The sequence below is a fragment of the Phyllostomus hastatus genome, unplaced genomic scaffold (genome assembly GCF_019186645.2).
Source record: "Phyllostomus hastatus isolate PE091 unplaced genomic scaffold, TTU_PhHast_1.1 phas_contig_551, whole genome shotgun sequence".
Classification (NCBI taxonomy): Eukaryota; Metazoa; Chordata; class Mammalia; order Chiroptera; family Phyllostomidae; genus Phyllostomus; species Phyllostomus hastatus.
Window position 1 is genome coordinate 4,322,833 of NW_025333909.1, and position 23,044 is coordinate 4,345,876.

A 23,044-nucleotide genomic window follows, 5' to 3' on the forward strand; every position below is an offset into this window, starting at 1 on the left:
CAGACCACTGTGCCAGGAATCAGATCAGAAAAAAATGAGCTAAGAGAAGGGACTGGGCAAAAGGGAACACGTCGTAACACAATGGGCAAAGGGCATGGGCTTCAGAGTCAGAAAGATTCAAACCTGGGCTCAGCCATGTCTTAGCTGGGTCACTCTAAACAGCTAACTCACCCCTTTGAGCCACACATTCCTCAACAACAATATAAAGATATCAACACCCACCGTAGGGTAACATTATGAATTCAAATGTGCAATGTTTGTAAAAAGCTATTTGCCTTACGACTGGCATACTTAGATGTTCTTTTAGTGAAAAATTTATCTAAAGCTTAAGGGAAAAAGACTGCTTTTGCTGTTTTTCCTGCCGAGCGAAATCCTATCCAACTCTCAAGACCCGACTCAAATACCGTATTTTTCTGAAAGTATCAGTATTTAAATTGGAAAAAGATTCATTTACCAAAGAGGTTATCTAAACTATTAAACTGCCCTGAAGTTATGTGACTGGACTAAATTAAGTACTGCCTTTAATGACTGAAATAATAGTTTGAAACATAGCTATATGAATGATCTATTTTTGTAAAATAATCTCTTATTTTCTATCAATGATATTTTCTTCACATTGACTTTAAATTATATGTTTTACAGAATATATCTAAGGAAATGAATGATCTATAAGATGTCAGCAAATGAACAGGTGATATTTACCATAATTACATTCAATGATTTAATGTAGCTGAAAAATATTTTGGAACAATTATTGCTGACCTACCCTCTCTGAAAGACTACATAGAGACTCTCTGAGCTCCAATAAGAGGAAGAGGGCTTTGGGAAGGAAAACAAACTAGTTCATGAGATCTCTTGGTAGGTATCCCATGCCCTAATCCTACCATTCTCCTACCAAGGAGTAGCTTCAGTAAGACTGGAATCTACACTGCCTGGCTGGCATAGCTCAGTGGATTGAGCGCGGGCTGCAAACCAAAGTGTCACAGGTTCAATTCCCAGTCAGGGCACATGCCTGGGTTGCAGGCCATGGCCCCCAGCAACCGCACATTGATGTTTCTCTCTCTCTCTCTCTCTCTCTCTCTCTCTCTCTCTCTCTCTCTCTCTCTCTCTCTCTCTCTCTCTCTCTCTCTCTCCCTCCCTTCCCTCTCTAAAAATAAATAAATAAAATATTTAAAAAAAAGACTGGAATCTACAAAACTATTAGGACTCAAGAACAGAGAATACTCATGCTTGCTTTTTATCTGAAAACTTGGGGTAGGGACAGCCTTGCAAGAGTTCCTATGACATCACAGTATAAGAACTGAAAACGAGGGCTAAGTGTGGTTACAGAAGCAGAGATAGAGTGAAACAAAATATCCCATAGCCCTGGAGTGGTAGGAAGAGCACCTGAACTGTCTGGTACTCCAAAGAAGGGTGTGTAATGCCAGCACAGAACACCATATGCCTTCCTATGTATGCTGTTGGAGCTTAAGTCAAGGCAAAAGAAAAAGGAAAAGGAAGATTAGAAAATCTTGAATTGTTGGAGTTTAACTGAGGAAAAGCCCTCATGTGACTTAATAATGTATCAGGACTTGACTAGACTACATTTTTTTGTGTCTCTTGACAGAAAGGGGGCTGGAAGTAGTGCTAGTTTGGTTGTGGAAAAGTAAATTTATACTTTTTGCAATCTGAGTATACATTGATCATATCTGTTATATGTACAAACAGAGAAGCAAATAATAATAAGGATCCTAAAGTAATAAGACAACCAATTTCAAGGTAGAGGTTAACAGAACCAGATCAAAGAGAAGAGATTTAGACAGGACCAAAAGAGAAACTATGGGTATATACCAATTTATGAGTGATGAGTACTTGGAAGTTGATACACTTTTTAATGTTTTTAATACATTAGCTTAGGTTAATGGATAATTAAAACTCACATTTTTTATTCACAAATATGGGTTCAATAAATCCCAACATGTTCTTTTGCTGTCTTTGCAAATTTTAGAATTCAACGTGACCCCTGCACACTTTCCTCCCTAGACTGTTTAGTGTCAAGAACCATGACAAGTCTGAGAATTTTACCCTATTTTGCAAGATAATTTACCTTGGCACCATTTCATAGGTGCTAACAGAAGACGTGAAACTCCTGAGTTAAAGACAAAGGAACCCACTACTCATGGCACAGCAAGCAGCATGAACATCATGTTTATGTTGTTTCTGCATGCCACCCAAGTCCCACAGGGGTCACGTAGAGGGACTCAGCTGGATGTCGCACATGTAATGGGTTTGTGTCAAAATGAGGAACCCTGAGCTTTGTTAGGGAACCTGATCTTTTATAATGGGAAGTGAGCAAACCTGCCTGACTTTTGTTTTGAGGGGAGACGTTTCCTTTATTATACTGGACAGTAAACCAAGCTGCTCTTTGCTCTGGAGGAAGACACTATCTCTACTTTGCAAGGTTTTCTCTATGAAAACATCCTTAAAGAGATAGTTGAAAACAAAAAGGCTATTAGTACCTCTGCTTGCAAAATGTGCAGAGGTGTTAGAGACCCATTATGAATTATTTCCTAACATATAGAATCTTCCTTACCATTAATGCCAAGATTCTAATTCCCAGAAATGATAAAACTAGGTAAGACCCTTTCCAGGATGGTGTCTTAATGTAGTCTAATTCTGTTTGAATGTCCCATGTAATAAAAAAGTAGTTACTTGTGGCTGAGGATAAGGGGTATTCTGGGAAGTGATATGAAATGAAGCTAGATGGTTAGGCAAAGGCCAACAAATCAGACACTCTGATTTTTTTTCCTGAGAGCTATAGGAGCCTTAGATGGGATTTTATGGGCACCAGAAAAGGGATTAGATAGAACCAGGTGAGTTACTCGACTACCAGAAGGGCATAAATAAGATTATCATTTTAGAGGGACTACTCTGACAACTGTGTGGGGAATGCATTGAAAGCAACAAAGAGCAGGTAAGCAAGACTGGAGAGTGTTACATTAACCAAGGTATGAGATGATGGGGCTTGAATTAAGGTCATGGGAGTTAAGGAAGATAGAAGTGGGTGGATTCGACAGATTTGAAAGAGGAATAATAACCAAACTTGAGGCCTTATTGAAAATAAGCCATGAGAACAAGAGTCAATAGGTTTGTCTTTTGGGTGCTCTAGTTAATCTTTGTGGGGGTATTTTTGTTACTCAGCATTCATTTCCCCTTCCTTTGGTAGTATCACTCTCATTTTATGTTTTTTGAATGGCCTCTCTACATCATTGTGTGTACACTTGGTAAGATTATCAATCAAGGGAAATGCTCTGCCCTGTCAACCATCTGAAGTGCAAGTTCATGACCAAGGCTTGGTCAATTATACTGTCTTCTGAAACTATAAAACTTGAATAAAGTGAAGCAGTTGCCTATGGGAAAAATATTTGGAGTTGATTCAGTCAACTGATAGCTCTTGCTATCTGGTCTCCAGAGCTACCCTAGTTCTTATGCTTTTGCAGACCTACCATTGATTCTGTATCTCCCAGGTAGCTTTCCATTTCCTTTTTACTTAAATTAGCCAAGGGCATTTTCTCTTGCTTGCAACCAAAGAAATCTCCTTCATACAGGTATTTTTTAACCCTTTAAAACTTGAATTTATTGGGGTGACACTGGTTAACAAAATTATACATGTTTCAGGTGCACAATTCTACAACACATCATCTGTACACCGTATTGTGTTCACCACCCCAAGTTACGTCTCTGCCCAACACCATTTGCATTAACTCAATGGAATACTACTCAGCCTTAAAGAAGGAAATCTTACCCTTTGTGCTGACATGGATGGACCTGGGGAGCATTATGCTAAGTGAAAAAAAGCCAGCCAGACAAAGATAAGCACCGCATTATTTTACTCATAAGGGGAATCTAATGAACAAAATGAACTAACAAGCAAAATAGAGACAGATTCATAGAGAGCAGGCTGACAGCTGTCGGGAGGCAGGGGGCTAGGTGTGGGAGTGGAGGAATGGAGCAAAAAAGAAAAAAAGAAAAAACTCATGGACAGAATGACTATCATCAAAATCAACAAACAACAAGTGTTAGAGAGGATGTGGAGAAAAGGGAACCCTAGTGCACCGTTAGTGGGAATGGAGACTGGTGCAGCCATTGTGGAAAGCAGTATAGAGTTACCTCAAAAAATTAAAAATGAAACTGCCTTTTTTACATTATAATCTTTGTATAAATAACTGATATGCTTTCTATTTCTGGACTGCACTCAGGTGTAGTCACTGATATTCAGGAGGGGAAGATGGGTACATGTATGTCAGGGGAGAACGTAAGTGATGAATTTTGGATATGTTGAATGTGAGAAGGCTATAAAATATCTAGATGAAGGTGGCCAGCAAGCAGTTGGATATATTAATCTGAAGTTAGATAGTTCTAAGCTAGAAGTAAACATTTAGGGGTCACAAACATACAAATGGTCATGAAACCATGGAAGTAAATGCATTATCCAGGGAGAACATATAGAGTGTGCACAATAAATACTTTTTGATTGGTTGAGTGGGCACCAGGGCACACACAGTATGCTATGGGATACCTCTCAAGCCCAAAGTTCTCAATTCAATCACTTAGGCTCATTTAAGTATACTTGAAGTTCTTATTGACTGATGAGAGACTGACTTTTTCTACTATGCAATCAGTAAGTCTTCATTGCTATGACTTGGGATTCTTCTAGTGCTGGGTTTTAATTCATGAAAGAAAGATGCAAGGAAATCCATTTTTAAGTTAGTTCAATTGTGGTAAATATATATAACATAAATATGCAATTTAACCATTGTTAAGTATACAATGCACACAATTCAGAGGCATTAATTACTTGCACAATGCTGTGCAACCATTACCACTATTTTAAAAGCTTTTTCATCACCCCGCAAACAGAAAATATGTATTCATTAAGCAATAACTCCTCATTTTCAGGCCCCTCCACTCAGTTCTTACCATTCCCTTGCACTCTTCACAACCTTTGACATAATTATCTGTGACAAATTGATTTAAAGTGCGGCTGCAGGAAAAGAAACAGGAGTGTCTCGCTTGGTCTTCTGGGATTTGTAGTCCTGCAAGCCGTCGGGCTGCCTGGCTGGCCTGAGAGCAGCGACTACAGCTCCCAGGCCTTCTTCGAGTCCCTACCGCACAGACTCAGAGCCCCATGCCGGGAGGAGGTGATTACATTGTGTCTATTGTATCCCTGGATTTGTGTGTTTGTACATTTCTCGGGACGTGAAATTGAAAGTGAAAAGCATGGCAGATGAGCAAGAAATAATGTGCAAATTGGAAAGCATTAAAGAGATCAGGTAAGTGGAATGTTGCAGCGCCCCAGGCCCCCTTGAAGCCGCCCCCCATCCCTTGCTGAAGGAGAGGGCTGAGTTACCTTGTAAAGTACCTATTGTTGGGCTACTTGCTGAGGGGGGTGGGAAAGGAGCCCGTACACCACGGATTTCAAGGATGGGAAAGAGGCTGGAGAGAGCTGAGACAGCCTAGAGAGAGACAGAGAAACAGAGCAACTGATGAAGAGAGACCTCGCCAGATGTGGCTGAGGAAGCCAGATGGAGACACAAGGCGGAGGGAAGGGGGTGTTGATCCCAAGACACTTTTATCTTCTTGGGGTGGGAGTTGGGGGGTCGGCATTCTTGGACCCATTATTTTTTTTTCAGTGTTTGCTCCAAGGTGTACTTGGCTCCTTGTTCTTTCGGTGTCGAGATTTTTTTCAGTCTCCCATTGAACTTCAGGACCTGGAGCATGGGTGAGCATTTTGAGAGCAGAGTGTAGCGCGTTGGGGCTGCTGGAGGCTTCCAGGAACTACAGGCTGGGAGTGCTGAGGAATCCCAGCTGGCCAAGATTGGGAGGATGGCGAATGCTCGCGCGTGTGTATTTGCTTTCACTCATTCACCACTTTCTTCCCCTCCTATCCCGTGCTCCAGAAAGGGGATGGGAGCGAAGGAGACTGGGGAGGAGGTCCCGCATCAGTTGGCAAGATCTCACCAGCTGCTCTGAGGCGCCAGAGGTTAAGGGGCAGGCAGAAAAAGTGGGAGTTGCCTGTGCCCCCCACCCCTCCTTCCCTCTGGGAGTGGCTTTGGCTAGGCGATGATGTTGTCTTTGCTCAGAACACAATAGCACCCGGCCAAGTAGACTGCCTGGGCTGGTACCAGGCCTTCCTTCACCTGCCCTTCTCTGCCAGAGCACTGCCTCCAGCTTCCACCTTCATTCTGAGGGTGGCATGGGGGCATCCAGCTGTCTCCCTTTAGTGTTTTCCAGCAATCTAGAGAAAAAGAGGGGAGGATATGAAGTGTGTCAATTTAAGAAATAAGACTGTGACCAAGAGATCTAAATTAACCCTTGGAGAGAATACCTAGAATGAGACCCCACTTTATGGTAATGGGGATGCACTTTGACATTTTTTTGTCCTTTAGAGGAGTTGTATCTTTACTTATGCAAGTGAGTAAAAGGAAGGGAACTATTGTTTATTGAACCCCTGGTGTGTCAAGCCCTTTGACCTGCTGTTGCTCATTTCAGTAAGAGATCTGAGAGCTCCCAACACCTCCCTTACAACTGGGGAGACAGAAGCTCAGAAAATTTAAGTAACTTCCAAAGCCAAACAGCTTGAAAATGCCAAATTTTGACAGAAACCCAGTCAATCTGCATACAGAAGCTCTGGTCTTCCCACTCTGTCCTATAGAGTCTGAGAAACGATGGAGAGTGGGGGCATGCTTCAGTTTTTTCTGTGACAGCATCAGGAGATAAGGAGCAAGGTAACTGTGCAAGAAAAGGCCAGCTGTCATGATAACAATGTAGCTAATAAGATTAGGTGTGCAGCCTGGCACGGTGGCCTGAACCTGTAGTCCCAGCAGGAGTCTGAAGCAGGAGGATTGCTTGAGTCTATAGTATGCTATGCCGATCTGGTATCTGCACTAAGTTCAGCATCAATATGGTGACCTCCCAGGAGCAGGGGGCCACCAGGTTGCCAAAGGAGGGGTGAACCGGTCCAGGTCGGAACAGAAGATTACGTATGCAAGTGGAAAGCCTAAACTTTTACTCTCACTATACTTTCAAGAAGCCCTTGCCCAAGCCCAAGAGAAGGAATAGTTGGAAGCAAGGGAAAGGGATCTGTCCCAGTGAAGACCAAATGCAATTTCAAACCAGGCATTCCTACCACTAATACCTGGGATCGGATCATCAGAGGTCTAGAGAGAGGGCTGAATTCATCTTCAACCTGGATGTCACAGACCCAGTGAAGAACCTAGACTTCTACTGGCCCCCAACTGGGGACCCAGCCTGCAACTCAGGCATGGGCCCTGACTGGGAATCAAACTGGCAATATTTTGGTTCTCAGGCCGGCGCTCAATCCACTGAGTCACACCAACTAGGGCTAAACTCTTTTCTTTAAATTAAATGTATTGGAGTGACAAGATCATACAGGCTTCAAGTATCCATTTCTATGATACATGATCTGTGTATTGCATTATGTGCCTACCACCCAAAGTCAAATCATCTTCCATCACCATATATTTGACCCCATTTACCCTTTACTACCTGCCCTCTGGTAACCACTCTACTGTTGTTTATTTGTTTTTATTTGTTTGCCTTGTTTGTCCATTTGCTGCTTTCTGTTTTATATCCCACATATGAATGAAACATATGGTCCTTAACATTTTCTGACTTATTTCGCTTTCCATGATCTTCTCAAGGTCCATCCATGTTGTTGCAAATGGAAGTATTTCGTCTTTTCTTATGGCTGAGTAGTGTTCCATTGTCTAAAATCTTGCTCAACAGAAAGATGGGGGATTCAGAGGAAATAATCAGACAACTTAAATATAAAACAATAGAAATCACCCAATCTGAATAGTGGGGAAATTTGATTTTAAAAAAGAAGAAGATAAAAAAGAATGCATTGAGCAGAGCCTCCACACCTGTGGGACTATTTACGTTCATGTTAATAGTTATAGTCATGTTAACATTCATGTCAACAGAATCTCAGAGAAGAAAGAGGGCAGGACTGGAAAAGTACCTAAAGAAATAGTGGATAAAAACTTTGCAAACTGAGCAAAGGACAAACCTCCAGATTCAGGAAGCTAAGCAAACACCGTCAGGATAAACTGAAAGAAATTCACACCAAGAAACATCATAGTCAACCTTCTGAAAACAAAAGGCAAAGAAAAGATCTAGAAAGCAGCCAAAGGGAAACAACACCTTACTTATACCTTCACGGCAGCGGGGCGGGGGAAGAGGGGAAGAATATTAGCAGGTTTCTCATCAGAAACTGATGAAGTCCTAGGGGGAAGTGGTACAACATTTTTCAAGTGCTGAAGAGAAAGAATCATCACCCCAGAATCTTATGTCCAGTGATAATACCTTTCAAGAATAGAGATAATCAAGACATTCTTAGATGAAAGGAAACAGGGACTTTATCTGTAGGATGTCCAGCCTAAAAGAATGACTGAAGTAAGTTCTTGTACCAAAAGAAACAATAAAAGAAGGAGCCTTGAATGAAAGAACACAGTAGGCAAAAACACAGGTAAATACAACAGAATTCTTTTCCTCTTAGGTTGTCTGAATTGTCTGATGATTGGAACAAAATTTATCTCAGTTTCATGTTCTCAATGTATGTAGAGGAGATATTTAAGACATATTATAAACAGGAGTATTAAAGGGATATAAAAGGGAGGTAAGGTTTCTATATTTCCTTGAACTGGTAAAATGATGACATCAGAAAACTATGATAAATTATGTGTAATGTTATACTCATAGAAAATGCTAAAAAAGCTGTACAGAGAGATGCACTAAAACACATTATGGATAAACCAAAATGGAATGTGAAAAAATGTTCAAGTCAACCAGAGGAAGGCAGGACAAAGAAGACAGAAAAACTAAAAACAGAGACAACAAACAAATCACAAAAAAAATAAAACAGTAGGCTTAACATATTGATAATTATGTTGAATATAAATGGTCTAAATATCCCAATTAAAAGACAGAATGGACTTAGAAACCATGACCCACCTATATGCTATCTATAGTAAATTTACTTCAAATATAATGAGCAAGTAGGTTGCGAGTAAAAAGGATAGAAAAAGATGTCATGCAAACATCAATCAAAAGAAAGCAGGAGCAGCTATATTAATATCAGATAAAACAGATTCCAGAGCAAAGAAAATACCCAGGGACAAAGTTGGACATTACCTAATGAGAAAGGGTCAGTCCACCAAGACATAACAACTCCAGATGTACCTACACCAAAAGTGATTTAAATTATCCTGCTTTTGACAGTTTTACAGTAATATGGAAAGGCTACATCACTTGGTTTAAGAATTTGAAATGGGGAAAGGACTACATATAGGTACTTGATGTTCACATATGGACAGGTAAACATGCATGGGAGGTAGAAAGAAGGAAGAGGCAAAGGAAGGGGTAGAAGGAACTTGGGAAAGGAACTAATGTTTGTTGGACAGCTACTAATTTCAAAGCTCTTGTCTCATTTAATACTTAACCTTTCTAATGGAAATCTGTGGTGGGAATTATCCCCATTTTACAGATAAAGACACTGAGGCTTCAGGGTTTAAGTAACTCATCTACAGTAATACATAAAGGAAAGAGAGACTATATCTTATTCACATGGCATACACATTTCAGCAAATGCTGATAATCTGATTAACCATTATTCACATTAAGTCCATTGCTCTACTGCTAAACCCCTTAAAGGTATAAACAGAGCCTCCTATTACTGTTAAAAAAATAATGGCAATGTTATTTGTGGGTAGAAGTAGCAGGGATGATGACAGTATCACCTAAATACCTGATAATGTCAAACTGAGAGCCAAACACAACCCCAGGCGCAGGCCCTGAGATACACACATGCATACTCCGTTCTCACATACGCCGATGGCAGAACTGGAAGTGGGGGGTATCTCGGGAATAGATTCTCCCACCACAGACCGTTCCACACGCCTGACTCTGACCCCATGCCCAGCCCTGTCTTTCCTCCCAATCCCAACCACACCCCCAGCACTATGCTCCAGACCTTATCCCCCCAATTCCATGCTGGTCTCTTTTGCCTGTCCATTCCTTAAGCTTTCAAGGGGTGAAGAAGGACTGTGTGGATATGTGGAAAGGGGAAGTAAAGAATGGCTCGAAAAAAGGGAGATGGAAAAGAGGGAAGGAAAGGAGAAGAAGCCATGAAGGAGAGAAAGGAAGTGCAGCCACCACTAGATCAACCAGAGCCCTTCCCTAGCTCCCCAAATGCATACTAATATCTCCTCAACATGCGTATGCCATCCATATGTACACATTGTACACACCCATGTTTCTATTGCACATGTATCCATACATAATAAGCTTCCCTCACTTAGGAAAAACTCATTTTGGAAGGACATATTATGGTGTTAAGTAGATCCTCTTAAGTGTAAGTTGTTATCCTGGGTGTTCTCTTTTTCTCTCTGCATACCCTCCTGAGTAACCGCTTGTACTCCCATGGCTTTCAATATTATCTCCCAGGTCCCCGTCTCTACCCCAACTTCCTTCCAAGCTTCAGCCTAATACATCCCACAGCCTGTTGAACTTGTCTACCTTGTAGGTCCCCAGACACAACTCAAATGGGCTAACACTTCAGACTTTCTCTCTCCCTGCCCCAATCTAGCTCCTGCACCTAAACCTCTGGTTTAATGCTATCACTCTCTGCATAGTTCCCTCACATTGAAACCTCTTGGTCACTTTGCGACTGCTACTGTTTCTGCCTTCAACATCTGACTCACATTCCTGCCCCACTCTCTATCTCCATACTCACTGCCCCAGTCTACACCTTCGTCATGACTGGATATTTATCATGTTGTATCTATTTTCACCTAGAAAAATGTTTTTGTCTTCTTTCCCCTCCCCCCTGCCATCTTCCATGCCATCCACACTATGAGAAAAACCTTCCTAAAGCACTGGTGTTATGTTATTCCTCAAACACATTCACTGACTTCCCATCACTTATAACAGTATTTTTCAAATCACAAGCCATGAACCATTAGTACATCATGAAAGAAATTAGTTGCTACTATCATTTGTAAAAAGGATTTTTGTGGTTCTGCAAAAAATTTAGAATAGAGTTACCATATGACCCAGCAATCCCTCTTCTGGGTATCTACCTGAAAAACTCAAAAACATTTATTCACAAGGACATATGCACCCCTATGTTCACTGCAGCAAAAATTTACAGTGGTCAAGACATGGAGACAACCAAATTGTCTTTCTATAGAGCAGGGGTGTCAAACTCATTTTCACCTGGTGTGGGGCACAGCAGCCTCACGCTTGCCTGCAAAGGGCCAAATGTAACTTTAGGCCTGTATAAATGTAACCACTCCTTAACTAGGGGCAAGGAGCTCTGTGCTGCTCCTGGGCAGAAACAAGGTGCGGGCCGGATAAACAAAGTGGAGGGCCAGATTCAGCCCACTGGCCTTTTATTTGCCACCTGTGCTATAGATGATTGGATAAAGAAGATTTGGTAATGTACACAATGGAATACTACTCAGCCATAAGAAAAGATGGAATACTGGATGGACCTTGAGAATATCATGCTAAGCGAAATAAGTCAGACAAAGCTAACCATATGATTCCACTCACATGGGGGATATAAACTGAAACTCACAGACACAGAAAACAGTATGGTAGTTACTAGAGGGAAGGGGGTGGAGGGCCAAATATATGGTGATGGAAGATTTTACTTTGGTTGGTGGGTACACAGTGCAACATACAGACGATGTATCATAGAATTGTGCACTTGAAACCTATATGATCTTATTAACCAATGCCACCCCAATAAATTTAATAAAAACATAAAAGAACTAGATAGAAAATATCAGCAAACCGTTGCATAAAAAATGATAAGTATCCTTTGTGGAAACTTGTTTCTGCTTTATATTGCGTACGTGTGTATTCGGTCACAATGTGAAACTCATTTCTCACTGTAGGACATTTGTTGCTGTATGTCTTTTGGACAGGCATTTGTCTATAATCGCAGCTATTGTATTCATGCCCCTGTCTCTCACAAGTCTGTCCAAGATGATCCTCTCTAATTTTCATTTACCCTATCCTTTGTCCACGCAGAAGTTCCTGTGTCATAAATGTCCATTCCTCTAGGCCTTTGTCAATGCCGATCCTTCATTCTTGAATGTGCTTCCATCATTCCATGGCTGTTAAATTCTGCTCATTCTTCAAGGAAGACCAAGAACAAACACCCCTTCTTGTTTAAAACCTCAAATTCCACAGTCCAAATGAATCACTACCCCTTTGGGTCCCCACAGGGAGATTTATTATAACACTCAAGTTATTTCACCTTATGATAAAACTTTGTATTGATGTGCTTTCTTACTTTTTTCCTTCCTTCCTCCCTCCCTTCCTTCCTCCCTCCCTCCCTTCCTCCCTCCCTCCCTCCCTCCCTCCCTCCCTCCCTCCCTTCCTTCCTTCCTTCCTTCCTTCCTTCCTTCCTTCCTTCTTCCCTTCTTTCCTTCCCTCCATCATTGCTGTAGCAGCTTCAGCAGGCTTCTCTGTCACTGGCTTGAGTGCTCACTCAACAGCAAATTACAGGACAGCTGAGACCTCTGGGACTTAGAGATGGGCAGTTCAAGCCAAACAATACCAACCATAGGAGAGGGAATGGTAAGGAAATGGCATTTAGTAATGAGCTATATAAGAAAGCCTTCGATTCCCAGCCAGGGTACATGCCTGGGTTGCAGGCCATGACCCCCAGCAACCGCACATTGATGTTTCTCTCTGTCTCTCTATCTCCTTCCCTTCCCTCTCTAAAAATAAATAAATAAAATCTTTAAAAAAAAACAAGAAAGCCTTCAAGGTGAACTGTTCTATGAAACTGCTGTTTTGACAGTAGCTGTTTTTCCAGATATGCAAATAAATATTAAATGGAAGAACACTTGGTATTTAGGCAGTGTTCTCACCAGACCAGAGAAAGAAGAAAAAGCTGGGTTTGTTTTGTTTTGTTTTGTTTTATTCAGTGACAGTTACCAAGCACCTGCTCTGGGCCATACACAGGGGTGGGGTATTCTGTGGGAACCAGAAAGATGAATTAGACCTATTCTTAAGAAGCTTAGAATCAAGATGAGTAGTTCTGATCTCTCCTCTGAGTTTGACTCACTATCCAACTTCCCACTTAACCAAATGCACTGCATGTATCTGGCATCCCAAACAGACCCCAACAGAACTCTCAATTGCTCCCCGCCTGCCCCCAAGCATTCTTCTTAGTCTTCCCCAACAGTACAAAATGTCACCCCATCCCCAATCTGGAATTATATTCTTCATTCCTTCCTCTCCTGACCCCCTGCATGTGAAACATTAGCACAGTGGTCATCAAACCCCATTGTGCATTAGGCTTCATCCGGAGGGTCATTGAAACATAGGTTACTGGGTCCCATCTTGAGTCTCTGATTCAGTCAATATGAGGTGGGACCTGAGAATTTGCATTTCTAACAAGTTCCCAGGCAATGCCGTTGCTGCTTGTCCAGGGACCACACTTGGAAAATCACTGTGTCAGTAAGACCTGGTGTATTATGCCTATATGATGCATTCTGGATCTGTCTGCTTCTTACCATTCCCTTAGCTCATCAACAAATCTGAGCAGTTTTCTAGCCATCTCTACTAGTCACTGTCTTCCCTTAATGTCTCAGCTGTCTTACCCTGCTTATTGAGTGAGTGCTGCAGCTAAGTCACCTCTGGAGCTGGGTGACAGACGAGCCTACCAAGTTTGCCCCAGGAGTGGATAATCCATTTTTTTCAGAACCTCTATCCTCTCCACATTAGCCAGCAAAGAGCCATTGGAAAGATGTTAGCCAGTTAATGTGTTTGGTCTTGGCCCAGGGTTCTGACTAGAGAGGCTGTGGCCTATGAAGGTCAAAAATTCTGGATCAGCCCTGGCTGGTGTGGCTCAGTGGATTGAGTGCCAGCCTGCAAACCAAATGGTTGCCTGTTCTATTCCCAGTCAGGGCACATGCCTGGGTTGTGAGCCAGGACCCCAGTTGGGGGTGTGTGAGAGACAATAAATCAAGGTATCTCTCATATATCATGTTTCTCTCTCTCTCTCTCTCTCTCTCTCTCTCTCTCTCTCTCTCTCTCTCTCCCTTCTCTCTATAAATAAATAAATAAATAAATAAAATCTTTAAAAAATCTTGGATCAACAGTTAAGTAAAACTGTGGCCCCAGTGACTGTGGGAAAACCTAAGGAGCTATTCTGTGGTTTTCCTGGGATTCTGTGGCCATACCAGCTGCACTTTAGCCCTGTGGGAGGGTTTCATTGGAAGTTTTCCATATAAAATTAGGCATTTAATGATGTGGATGCTTTCCTCACTTGTGCCACCAAACATTCCACAGATTTCATTTCATGAAGTCATCCAACAACTCTACTGAGTCCCAATCCTCACGCAGAATTTCCAAGGTTCTGAGAAGTTCCACAATGTGCCCTTTTCACCCTGAAATTAGTGACTGACCTAGGACAAGAATTCACCCTATTAATTTGTTTTCCAAGGCTTAAAATCCATTATATGAGGAAAGTTCCTTAGTCTGGTGGAAAAGTGATTAGGCTTAGCACGCTGGATTTTCCACTTGGCTTTGTGATCTTGAGGTACACATTTTATTTCTCCTAGCCTAAAAATGTTCATCTGTAAAAATGAAGCTAACCATACCTTATCCATATGGCTGTAGTTAAAATTAAATTAGCATGTAGAATTCCTAACACAGTTGCTGGAATGTAATAGACCCCCCCCCGCCCAGTAATAATAGTTACTATTTTTTAAAATATTTATTTATTTATTTATTTTTAGAGAGAGGGGAAAGGAGAGAGAAAGAGAGGGAGAGAAACATCAATGTGTGGTTGCCCTCATGTGCCCACTGCTGGGGACCTGGTCTGTGTTAGGCCGGAGTCACTCAAGAGACCAGACAGCTAAGTCTGTCAGTCTGCAACCCAGGCATGTGCCCTGACTGAGAATTAAACTGGTGACCCTTTGGCTTGCAGGCTGGTGCTCAATCCACTGAGTCACACCAGCCAGGGCTAGCTACTATTATTATGAAACAAAGCCTTTCTTAGCACTCAATTCCCTCCCAGGTCCTGGCACTTACAGATTCTTAATGAACTTTAACTTCAGTGAATGAAAGCTGCCCCGAACCATGGTAATGTCTTTCTTTTTGGGGTGTCTACTAAAACTACAATCAGTATCCTAAATTTACTACCTATTTGCATTCATTTTTTTTTTTGTCCTGTAAATGTCATTGTCGAGCCCCACTGATGGTCAAAGCAGTGTAATAGACGACATGGAGTTTACAGAGAAATGTGGTATAGTGCCAGTCTCTAGGTGGCTTTTGTGTACACAGTCATCTGGATTTCAAATTGCTTTATGCACAAATCTATACATGTAGAAGACTCAGTTGACTGTAGCTGCATGCTCTTGGGCTAGTTCCTTTCCCATTCTGGACATTTGTTTCTTCATCTCTGAAATGAAGAGGATGGACCTGATTGGTGGCTGGCAAATAATGTTGTGAGGAGCCCTGGGGGTGCCAGAGAGATATATCAAGGACTACTGTGTTAAAGTCAGCTACAGCTGGATTTGAAGAGAAAATAAGGACTCTGGGGGTCTCACTTCCACTTCAACCGTAACAGTTATGATTTGGTCTGTTTTCTATATTGTATCACAGTCATTTTATGTGAAGAAAGGGGTGTTATCATCCATCATCCACAGAAGCTATCACACTGTTGGGTAAATGGTACTTAGTTAATACTTTTTTTGTCTGCTTGATTGATAGAAAATAGAAAGAGAAGGAAACTAGTGTGTGTGTGTGTGTGTGTGTGTGTGTGTGTGTGCATTTAAGCAGTGGCTGGCATGATTCCCATTTTGTATCTTTGAGAGAGGAAAGGCCTTTTACTTAGATTTAATCTTAACCCAAACTACCCAGTTGCTGGAAAGAGGGTAGAAGGTGGGTCATTAGATACCAAGCCTAAAGAGCAGAGTAAAGGCAACCACAAGGGTGATGACTCCCCAATTTCCTTTTTTATTATTAATCCTCTTCCCATTCCTTTTGGGGATCTCAATTGACTAACTCCATTAAAAATCTATTTCCTCTCACAATTTGATGAGTCATTTATTGTTCTAGGAAAACAGGAGCAGAGGAGTAGAAACTGCTTAGAATTTGGGTTCAGATGGTGATGTGGGTTTAGATTTAATTCTGTGTCTAGTAAGAAGCCATTACAGGATATGTATGTATTTTTAATCCTCAGCCGGATTAAATAATCCTCAAAGGATATACTTATTGATTTTATTCTTTTAGGTTTTTATTTATTTATTTTAGAGAGGGGAAGGGAGGGAGAAAGAGAGGGAGAGAAACATCAATATGCAGTTGCCTCTCATGTGCCCCTTGTTGGGGACCTGGCCTGCAACCCAGGCACATGCCCTGACTGGGAATCGAACCAGTGACCCTTTGGTTTGCAGGCCAGTGTCCAATCCACTGAGCTACACCAGCCAGGGCTACTTATTGATTTTAGAAAGAGGGAAGGGATAGAGAGAGAGAAGGAAAGAAACATTGGTGTGAGAGAGAAACATCCATTGGTTGCCTATGGTTCATGCCTTGACCAGTAATCAGGACAGAACCCACAACCTAGGTATGTACCCTGATTGGGAATCACACCTGCAATCTTTCAGTTTATGTGACAACACTCTAGCCAACTGAGCCACACCAGCCAGGGCATTAAAGGATATATTTTTAATAGTTTTATTGCATTGTAATTTACATACCATAGAAACTATCCATTTTATGAGTAGAATTAAATGACTTTTAGTAAATTTACAGAGTTTTGCAACTATCACCACAGTACAATTTTAGAACATTTCCATCATCCCCAAGAGAGCCCTTATGCCCAGTTTCAGAAATCTCTGTTATCCACCCACAGCCCCAGGGAACCAGTCATATACTGTCTGTCTCTACAGATTTGTCTTTTCAAGACATTGCATGCAACTTAGCATGTTTGTTTTTGAGGCTCATACATATTAGCATATATCGGTATTTCTTTCCTTTTCATTTATTTTTTTTAAATGTGTATTGAATTTATTGGGATGACATTAGTTACTAAAATTATATAGGTTTCAAGTGTACAATTCTATAATGCACCATCTGTATATTGTTCTGTGTGTTCACCACCCGAAGGCAAGTCTCCTTCCATCATCATTTATCTCCCTTTACCCTCTTCTACCTCCCCACCCCCCTTTCTGTGTGGCAATCACCATACTGTTATCTGTGTCTATGGGGTTTTTTTTTTAGATTTTATTTATTTATTTTTAGAGGGAAAGGAAGGGAGGGAGAAAGAGAGGGAGAGAAACACTGATGTGCTAGAGATACATCAATTGGTTGCCTCTCTCATGCCCACAACTGGAGACCTGGCCCACAACCCAGGCATGTGCCCTGACTTGGAATCGAACTGGCAGCCTTTCAGTTCACAAGTTGGCACTCAATCCACTGAGCCACACCAGCCAGGGCTATGAGGTTTTTTGTTTGTTTGTTTGTTTGTTTGTTTTTCCTTAATCCCTTCACCTTTTTTACCCAAACCCTGCAACTCCCCACCCCTCTGACAGCTGCCAGTCTGTTTTCTATGAGTCTGGCCTTTCTATGAGCGAATCTATGAGCCTTTCTATGAGTATCTATGAGTCTGTTTCTATTTTGTTTGTTTCATCGCATGGGTATACCACATACTGTTTATTTACTCACCAGTCTACAAACATTTGGGATGTTTCCACCTTTTGGCTGTGATGAATAATGCTGCTCCAAACACTTGCCTATAAAAGTCTTTGCATGAAAATATGTTTTCATTTATCCTAATTAGATTCCTAAGAGTGAAATTTCTGGGTTATATGGCAAGCATGCACATACCTTTTTAAGATACTGCAAAGCTGTTCTCTAAAGTGGTGGTGCCAATTTCCATCTTCAGAAGCAGAATATGAAGGTTTTAGTTTCTCTGCATCTTCAACAACACTTGTTATTGTGTGTATAAAAAGGACATTATAGCCACTCCAATGGTATGGAGTGGTAGTTCTTTGTAGTTCATTGTAGTTTTAACTAGCATTTGCCTAATGACTAAACTTGTTGGTCATCTTCTCATGGGTTTATTTGCCACCCATACATCTTCCTTGATGAAGTGTCTATTCAAACCTTTTCCTCATTTATCAATTGAGTTGCTTTTTTAACTTACTGTAAATTTTGAGTGATTCTTAAATATTTGGATCCAAGTCCTTCATCAGGTATATGCTTTGCCAAGATGTTCTCCCAGTCTGTGATGTGCTTTTCCTTCTTTTAACAGTGCCTTTTGAACTGCAGACTTTTTTTTAGTATAAATGAAGAAATTCAATACATCAGTATTTTTATGGAGTGATTTTTGTGTCATATAAAAGAAACCTTTGCCCAAGCCAAAGTCACAAAGATCTTTCAGAAATTTTATTTTTAGATTTTACACATAGACCTATGGTCCATTTTTCACTTAATTTTTGTATAGGTGAGTGTTTATTTTTTAATTTATGTATTTTTGCATGTGAATATCAGTTGTTTCAGGGCTGTTCAGTGGAAAGGGCATCCTTTCTCTACAGCATTGCCTTTGTACCTTTGTCAAAAGTCAGTTGTCTACCTACAGGGGTAGGCAAAAGTAGGTTTACAGTTGCATTGTGACAACCTTTTGAGTTAATAGAGCTAGTGTAATAATCATAACCTGCATGTCTTTTTCCATGTGAACAACTGTGAACCTACTTTTACCCATTTCTGTATTGTGGTGGGGGGGGTGTTATTTCTAGACTCTCTATTCTGCTTCATAGGTCTATTTGTGTATCTTTTCTTTTTAAGATTTTATTTATTTACTCTTAGAGAGAGGGGAAGGGAGGGAGAAAGAGAGGAAGAGAAATATCATTGTGTGGTTGCCTCTCGCGTACCCCCTACTGGAGAATTGGCCCACAACCCAGGCATGTGCCCTGACTGGGAATAGAACCAGCTACTCATTGGTTCGCAGACTGGCACTCAACCCACTGAGCCACACCAGCCAAGGCTATTTGTATATTTTTATGCCAATACTTCACTCTTTTGATTACTTCACCTATGTAATAATTCTTGAAATCAGGCGCTGTGAGTTCTCCAACTTTGTAATTCTTCTGCAGAGTTTTTTGCACCACTCTAGACTGTGTGTTACTATGTAAATTTTAAATTCCAGTGTCAATTTCTACAAAAAAAAAAGCATGCTGATATTTTGATAGGATTGCATTGGTTTTGTAGATTAACTTGTTGGATTTCCCCAGGGTTGAAATAATGTCCTTTTTCTGTTCTAGGATCCAATCCAAGATAGTGCACTGCATTTAGCCAGCTTTCTTTGGAATAGCGTCAGCGTGCTGTGTGTTCCTCATCTTTCTACTTGTTTCTTTAATTTTAAAGTGGGATTCTTAGAGGCAACCCATAGTCTTGTTTTTGTTTTGTTTGAATTCAACCTGTCTCCTATTTACATGGTGGTATTTGGGCCATTTATATTATAGTACTTGTTAATAAGGTCAGGTTGAAATCTACCACTTTGTTGTTTTCCATTGATTTCATCTGTTTTTTGTTACTTTTTTTCCATCTTTTCTATCCTTTCTTTTGGATTATGTATATTTTAGGGTTCCATTTGATGTCTTTTTCTAACTTATTAGCTGTTGTTCTCTTTTGTTATTTTAGTGGGTGATTTAGGGTCTATATTAGATATCTTGTCAAAATTGATCTCATACTGCTGCAGATATAGTGTAAAAAACTCACAACACTATACTTTTATTTCTCCATTTCTGGTCTCTGTGCTATTACTTTCATGTACATCTTTGTTTAAACTGTTATCTTTTTTTAAATCGTTTTTTACTTTGCAATTTTAGTTGACATACAATATTATATTAGTTTCAGGTGTACACCCTAGTGATTAGACATTGTATAACTTACTAAGTGATCATCCCAATAAATCTAGTGCCCATCTGACACCATACATAGTTTTAGAATATTATTGACTATATTCCCTATGCTGTACTTTACATCCCCATGACTGTTCTGTGGCAACCAATTTGTACTTCTGAATCCCTTCACCGTTTTTACCCATACTCCTAATTCCCCTCCCATGTGGCAATCACCACAATATTCTGTTTCTGTTCTTCTTGTTCATTTATTTTGTTTATTTTTTAAAGATTTATTTATTTATTTGTTATCTATTTTAGACAGAGAGGAAGGGAGGGAGAAAGAGAGAGAAAGAAATATCAATGTGTGGTTACCTCTCGTGTGCTCCCCACTGGGGACCTGGCCTGCAACCCAGGCATGTGCCCTGACTGGGAATTGAACTGGTGACTGTTTGGTCCACAGGCCAGTGCTCAATCCATTGGGCCACACCAGCCAGGGCTATTTTGTTTTTTGTTTTTTGTTTTTTTTTTTAGAATCAATTGTTGATAGATATGTATGTATTACCATTTTATTGTTTATATTTTTTATTCTCCTTCTTCTTTCTCTTCTTCCCCCTTTTCCCTTTCTTTCTCTTCTTCCCCCTTTTCCCTTTCTTTTTCTCCTTCTGGCCTTCTTCTTCTTCTTCAAGAAGACCCTTAAACATGCCTCTACTTGACAGAGCCAGTATTTCCACAAGGTTTGTGAACATATGAAATGCATTCATAATAACTATTAGTATCCTTGGCTTCTAATTTTATCAACCATGTCATCTTTTGGTCAGGTTTATTATTCTTTGTGTCAGGGGTTGCATTTTTCCTGCTTAATTGCACACCTGACAAGATTTGCTTGGATGCCAGACATTGTGAAATTTACCTTGTTGATTCTTCTTATTTTTACATTCTTATATATATGCTTGAGGTTGCTTCTGGCATGTCATTAAGACACTTGGAAGCAGAGTCCTATCCTTCTGGGCCTTATTTTCGAACTTAGTTAACAGGACCGTAGCAACATTTAGTGTAGGGCTCATTTTCTCTAGTCGTAATGCAAAATTTTTTCTTTGTACTTTAATGCTTTGTGAACTGTGAAGTTTTTTCACCTTGGCCATTTAAAACAGTCACTCTTCCCAGCCCTGTGTGGGTTCAAACACTTTCCCTCTAATCCTTTCAAATGGTTCTTTCCTTGGCCTCAGGTAGTTTCCTTATGCACATATGCTGATCAATACCTAACTGGATATTTGAGTAGGATACTCTGAAGTTTGTAGCATCTCTCTCCACAGGTCTCCCCTCTCCAAAACTCGTTCAAGCAAAGTCAAGATTCCTTGGCTTCCCCAGACTCATAGCTTCATTTCCTCAATTACGGTAAACCTCCAGGCTCTGAGTTCCCTGCCCCTGACCTGCAACCTAGAACATTTCTTTAGGCAAAAAGATAGGGTAATCTTTGGACTCATCTAAGCTTTTTCATTCCTTAGAAATCATTCATTGAGTTTACTTGCCCGATGTCCAATGACTTGAACATTGTTTCACGTATTTTGTCTGGTATTTTTGTTTCTTTCTTTTGTTTTGTTTTAGTTATTTTATATGAGCAGATATGCCTGGTCTCTGTTACTCTGCCTTCACCAGAAGTGTAAATCAAGGTTATTCCCCAAAGTTGGTTTTAAAATATCAGATCTCACCCTTTAGGACATATAGTTTATATTTTAAAAATCTAAAGTCATGATGTATCTTAAATATAGTGCTACCTTTCTAGCATGTTTGGCCAAGAGGTAATTGCGCTGTTGTCAATACCCATGTACTTGGCCATGGCTGTTCATATTATCATCCTTTTAATTGACTTGTATGCATGATTGCCACTGTATGTGTTTAGCTGAATTGTCATTTAGAATATCTTCAAAAAGATTTCATCATGATTCTCCCTTGAAATGAAAAGTTATTGTGTAGGAGGAATGAATCAGACTACAAACTTCAGATAAAATTAGTGTCTTAAATAAGTCTACAAGAACTCTTTCAATAAGCATTAAATTGACATTTAAATAATAAGAAAACATTTTGTCATAATATAATTGCTAGCATATTTTCTTAGTAGTGCATAAAATAATGAGTACCTTATGTTCACTGGCATCTTAAATTCAATTTAATACAATAACCAATCAGCCAGGATATTAGTAAAGTGAATCCAACTGAGTTCCAAAATAGCAGCGGTTAAAACAAGAAAGAAGGTCATTCTTCTCTCACATTATCAGACTGGAAAAAGCTACTCATGGTTTGTGTGGTTGCTCAGTGTTGGGAACTCAGGCTCTTTTTATTTTGTCACTTCAGTGTGTACAGGATATTGCTGTCATCTACATGGTTCAGGATGGCTCAAAGCTATGTACACATCTTTTTAAAGATTTTATTTCTTTATTTTTAGGGAGAGGGGAAGGGACGGAGAAAGAGAAGGACAGAAACATCAATGTGTGGTTGCCTCTCATACCCCCCTTACTGGAGACCTGTCCCGCAACCCAGGCATGTGCCCTGACTGGGAGTCACACTGGCGACCCTTGGGTTCACAGTGCTCATTCCACTGAGCCACACCAGCCAGGGCATTATGTACATATTTTAGGCAGTGAGAAGAAGGCAAAGGGGAAGTAAATGGCCTGCTCCTTTCCTTTAGAGACACAGCCTACAAGTTGCACTTACCACATGTGTTTTCATCCCATTGGCCTGAATATTGTCATATGGACACAAATAGCTGCAAAGTAGGTGGGGAAATCTACCCCTTATTCCAGGCGCAGATGAAAAGAGAGGTTCTATTACTATTAAAGGAGGAGGGAATGAGTTTTGGGAGGCAAGGGGCATTTGTGTTCTGTGTGTGACCCTAGGGTTTCCAAACTGTTGAGCTGCCTATAGATGGAATGAATTCCCTAGAGAAGTAGTGAGAGCTCCGTGACTAAGTTGTTCAGTGAAGGCCTAATTGAACAGTTGGCAGTGATGTTATAGAGGGCACTTACGCAGTGGTTGGGGGAGGAACAGTAGATGCCTTCAAAGGTCCTTCCCAGAGGGGAAATTCACATGTACTCAGATTCTACTCACACTGGACT

The 23,044-nt window shown here is 40.6% G+C and overlaps 1 protein-coding gene across 2 annotated transcripts in view; it reads left to right on the forward strand.

Moving 5' to 3' along the window:
- Positions 1 to 5,166: 5,166 nt before the first annotated feature.
- Positions 5,167 to 23,044, forward strand: part of ZC4H2 (zinc finger C4H2-type containing) — a 31,837-nt gene continuing 13,959 nt past the window's right edge. For both annotated transcript variants that reach the window (XM_045847447.1, XM_045847448.1), the window contains exon 1: positions 5,167 to 5,312. In XM_045847447.1, the coding sequence (XP_045703403.1) occupies positions 5,260 to 5,312 (53 nt within the window). In that variant the 5' untranslated portion in view covers positions 5,167 to 5,259. The remainder of the gene's footprint in view (positions 5,313 to 23,044) is intronic.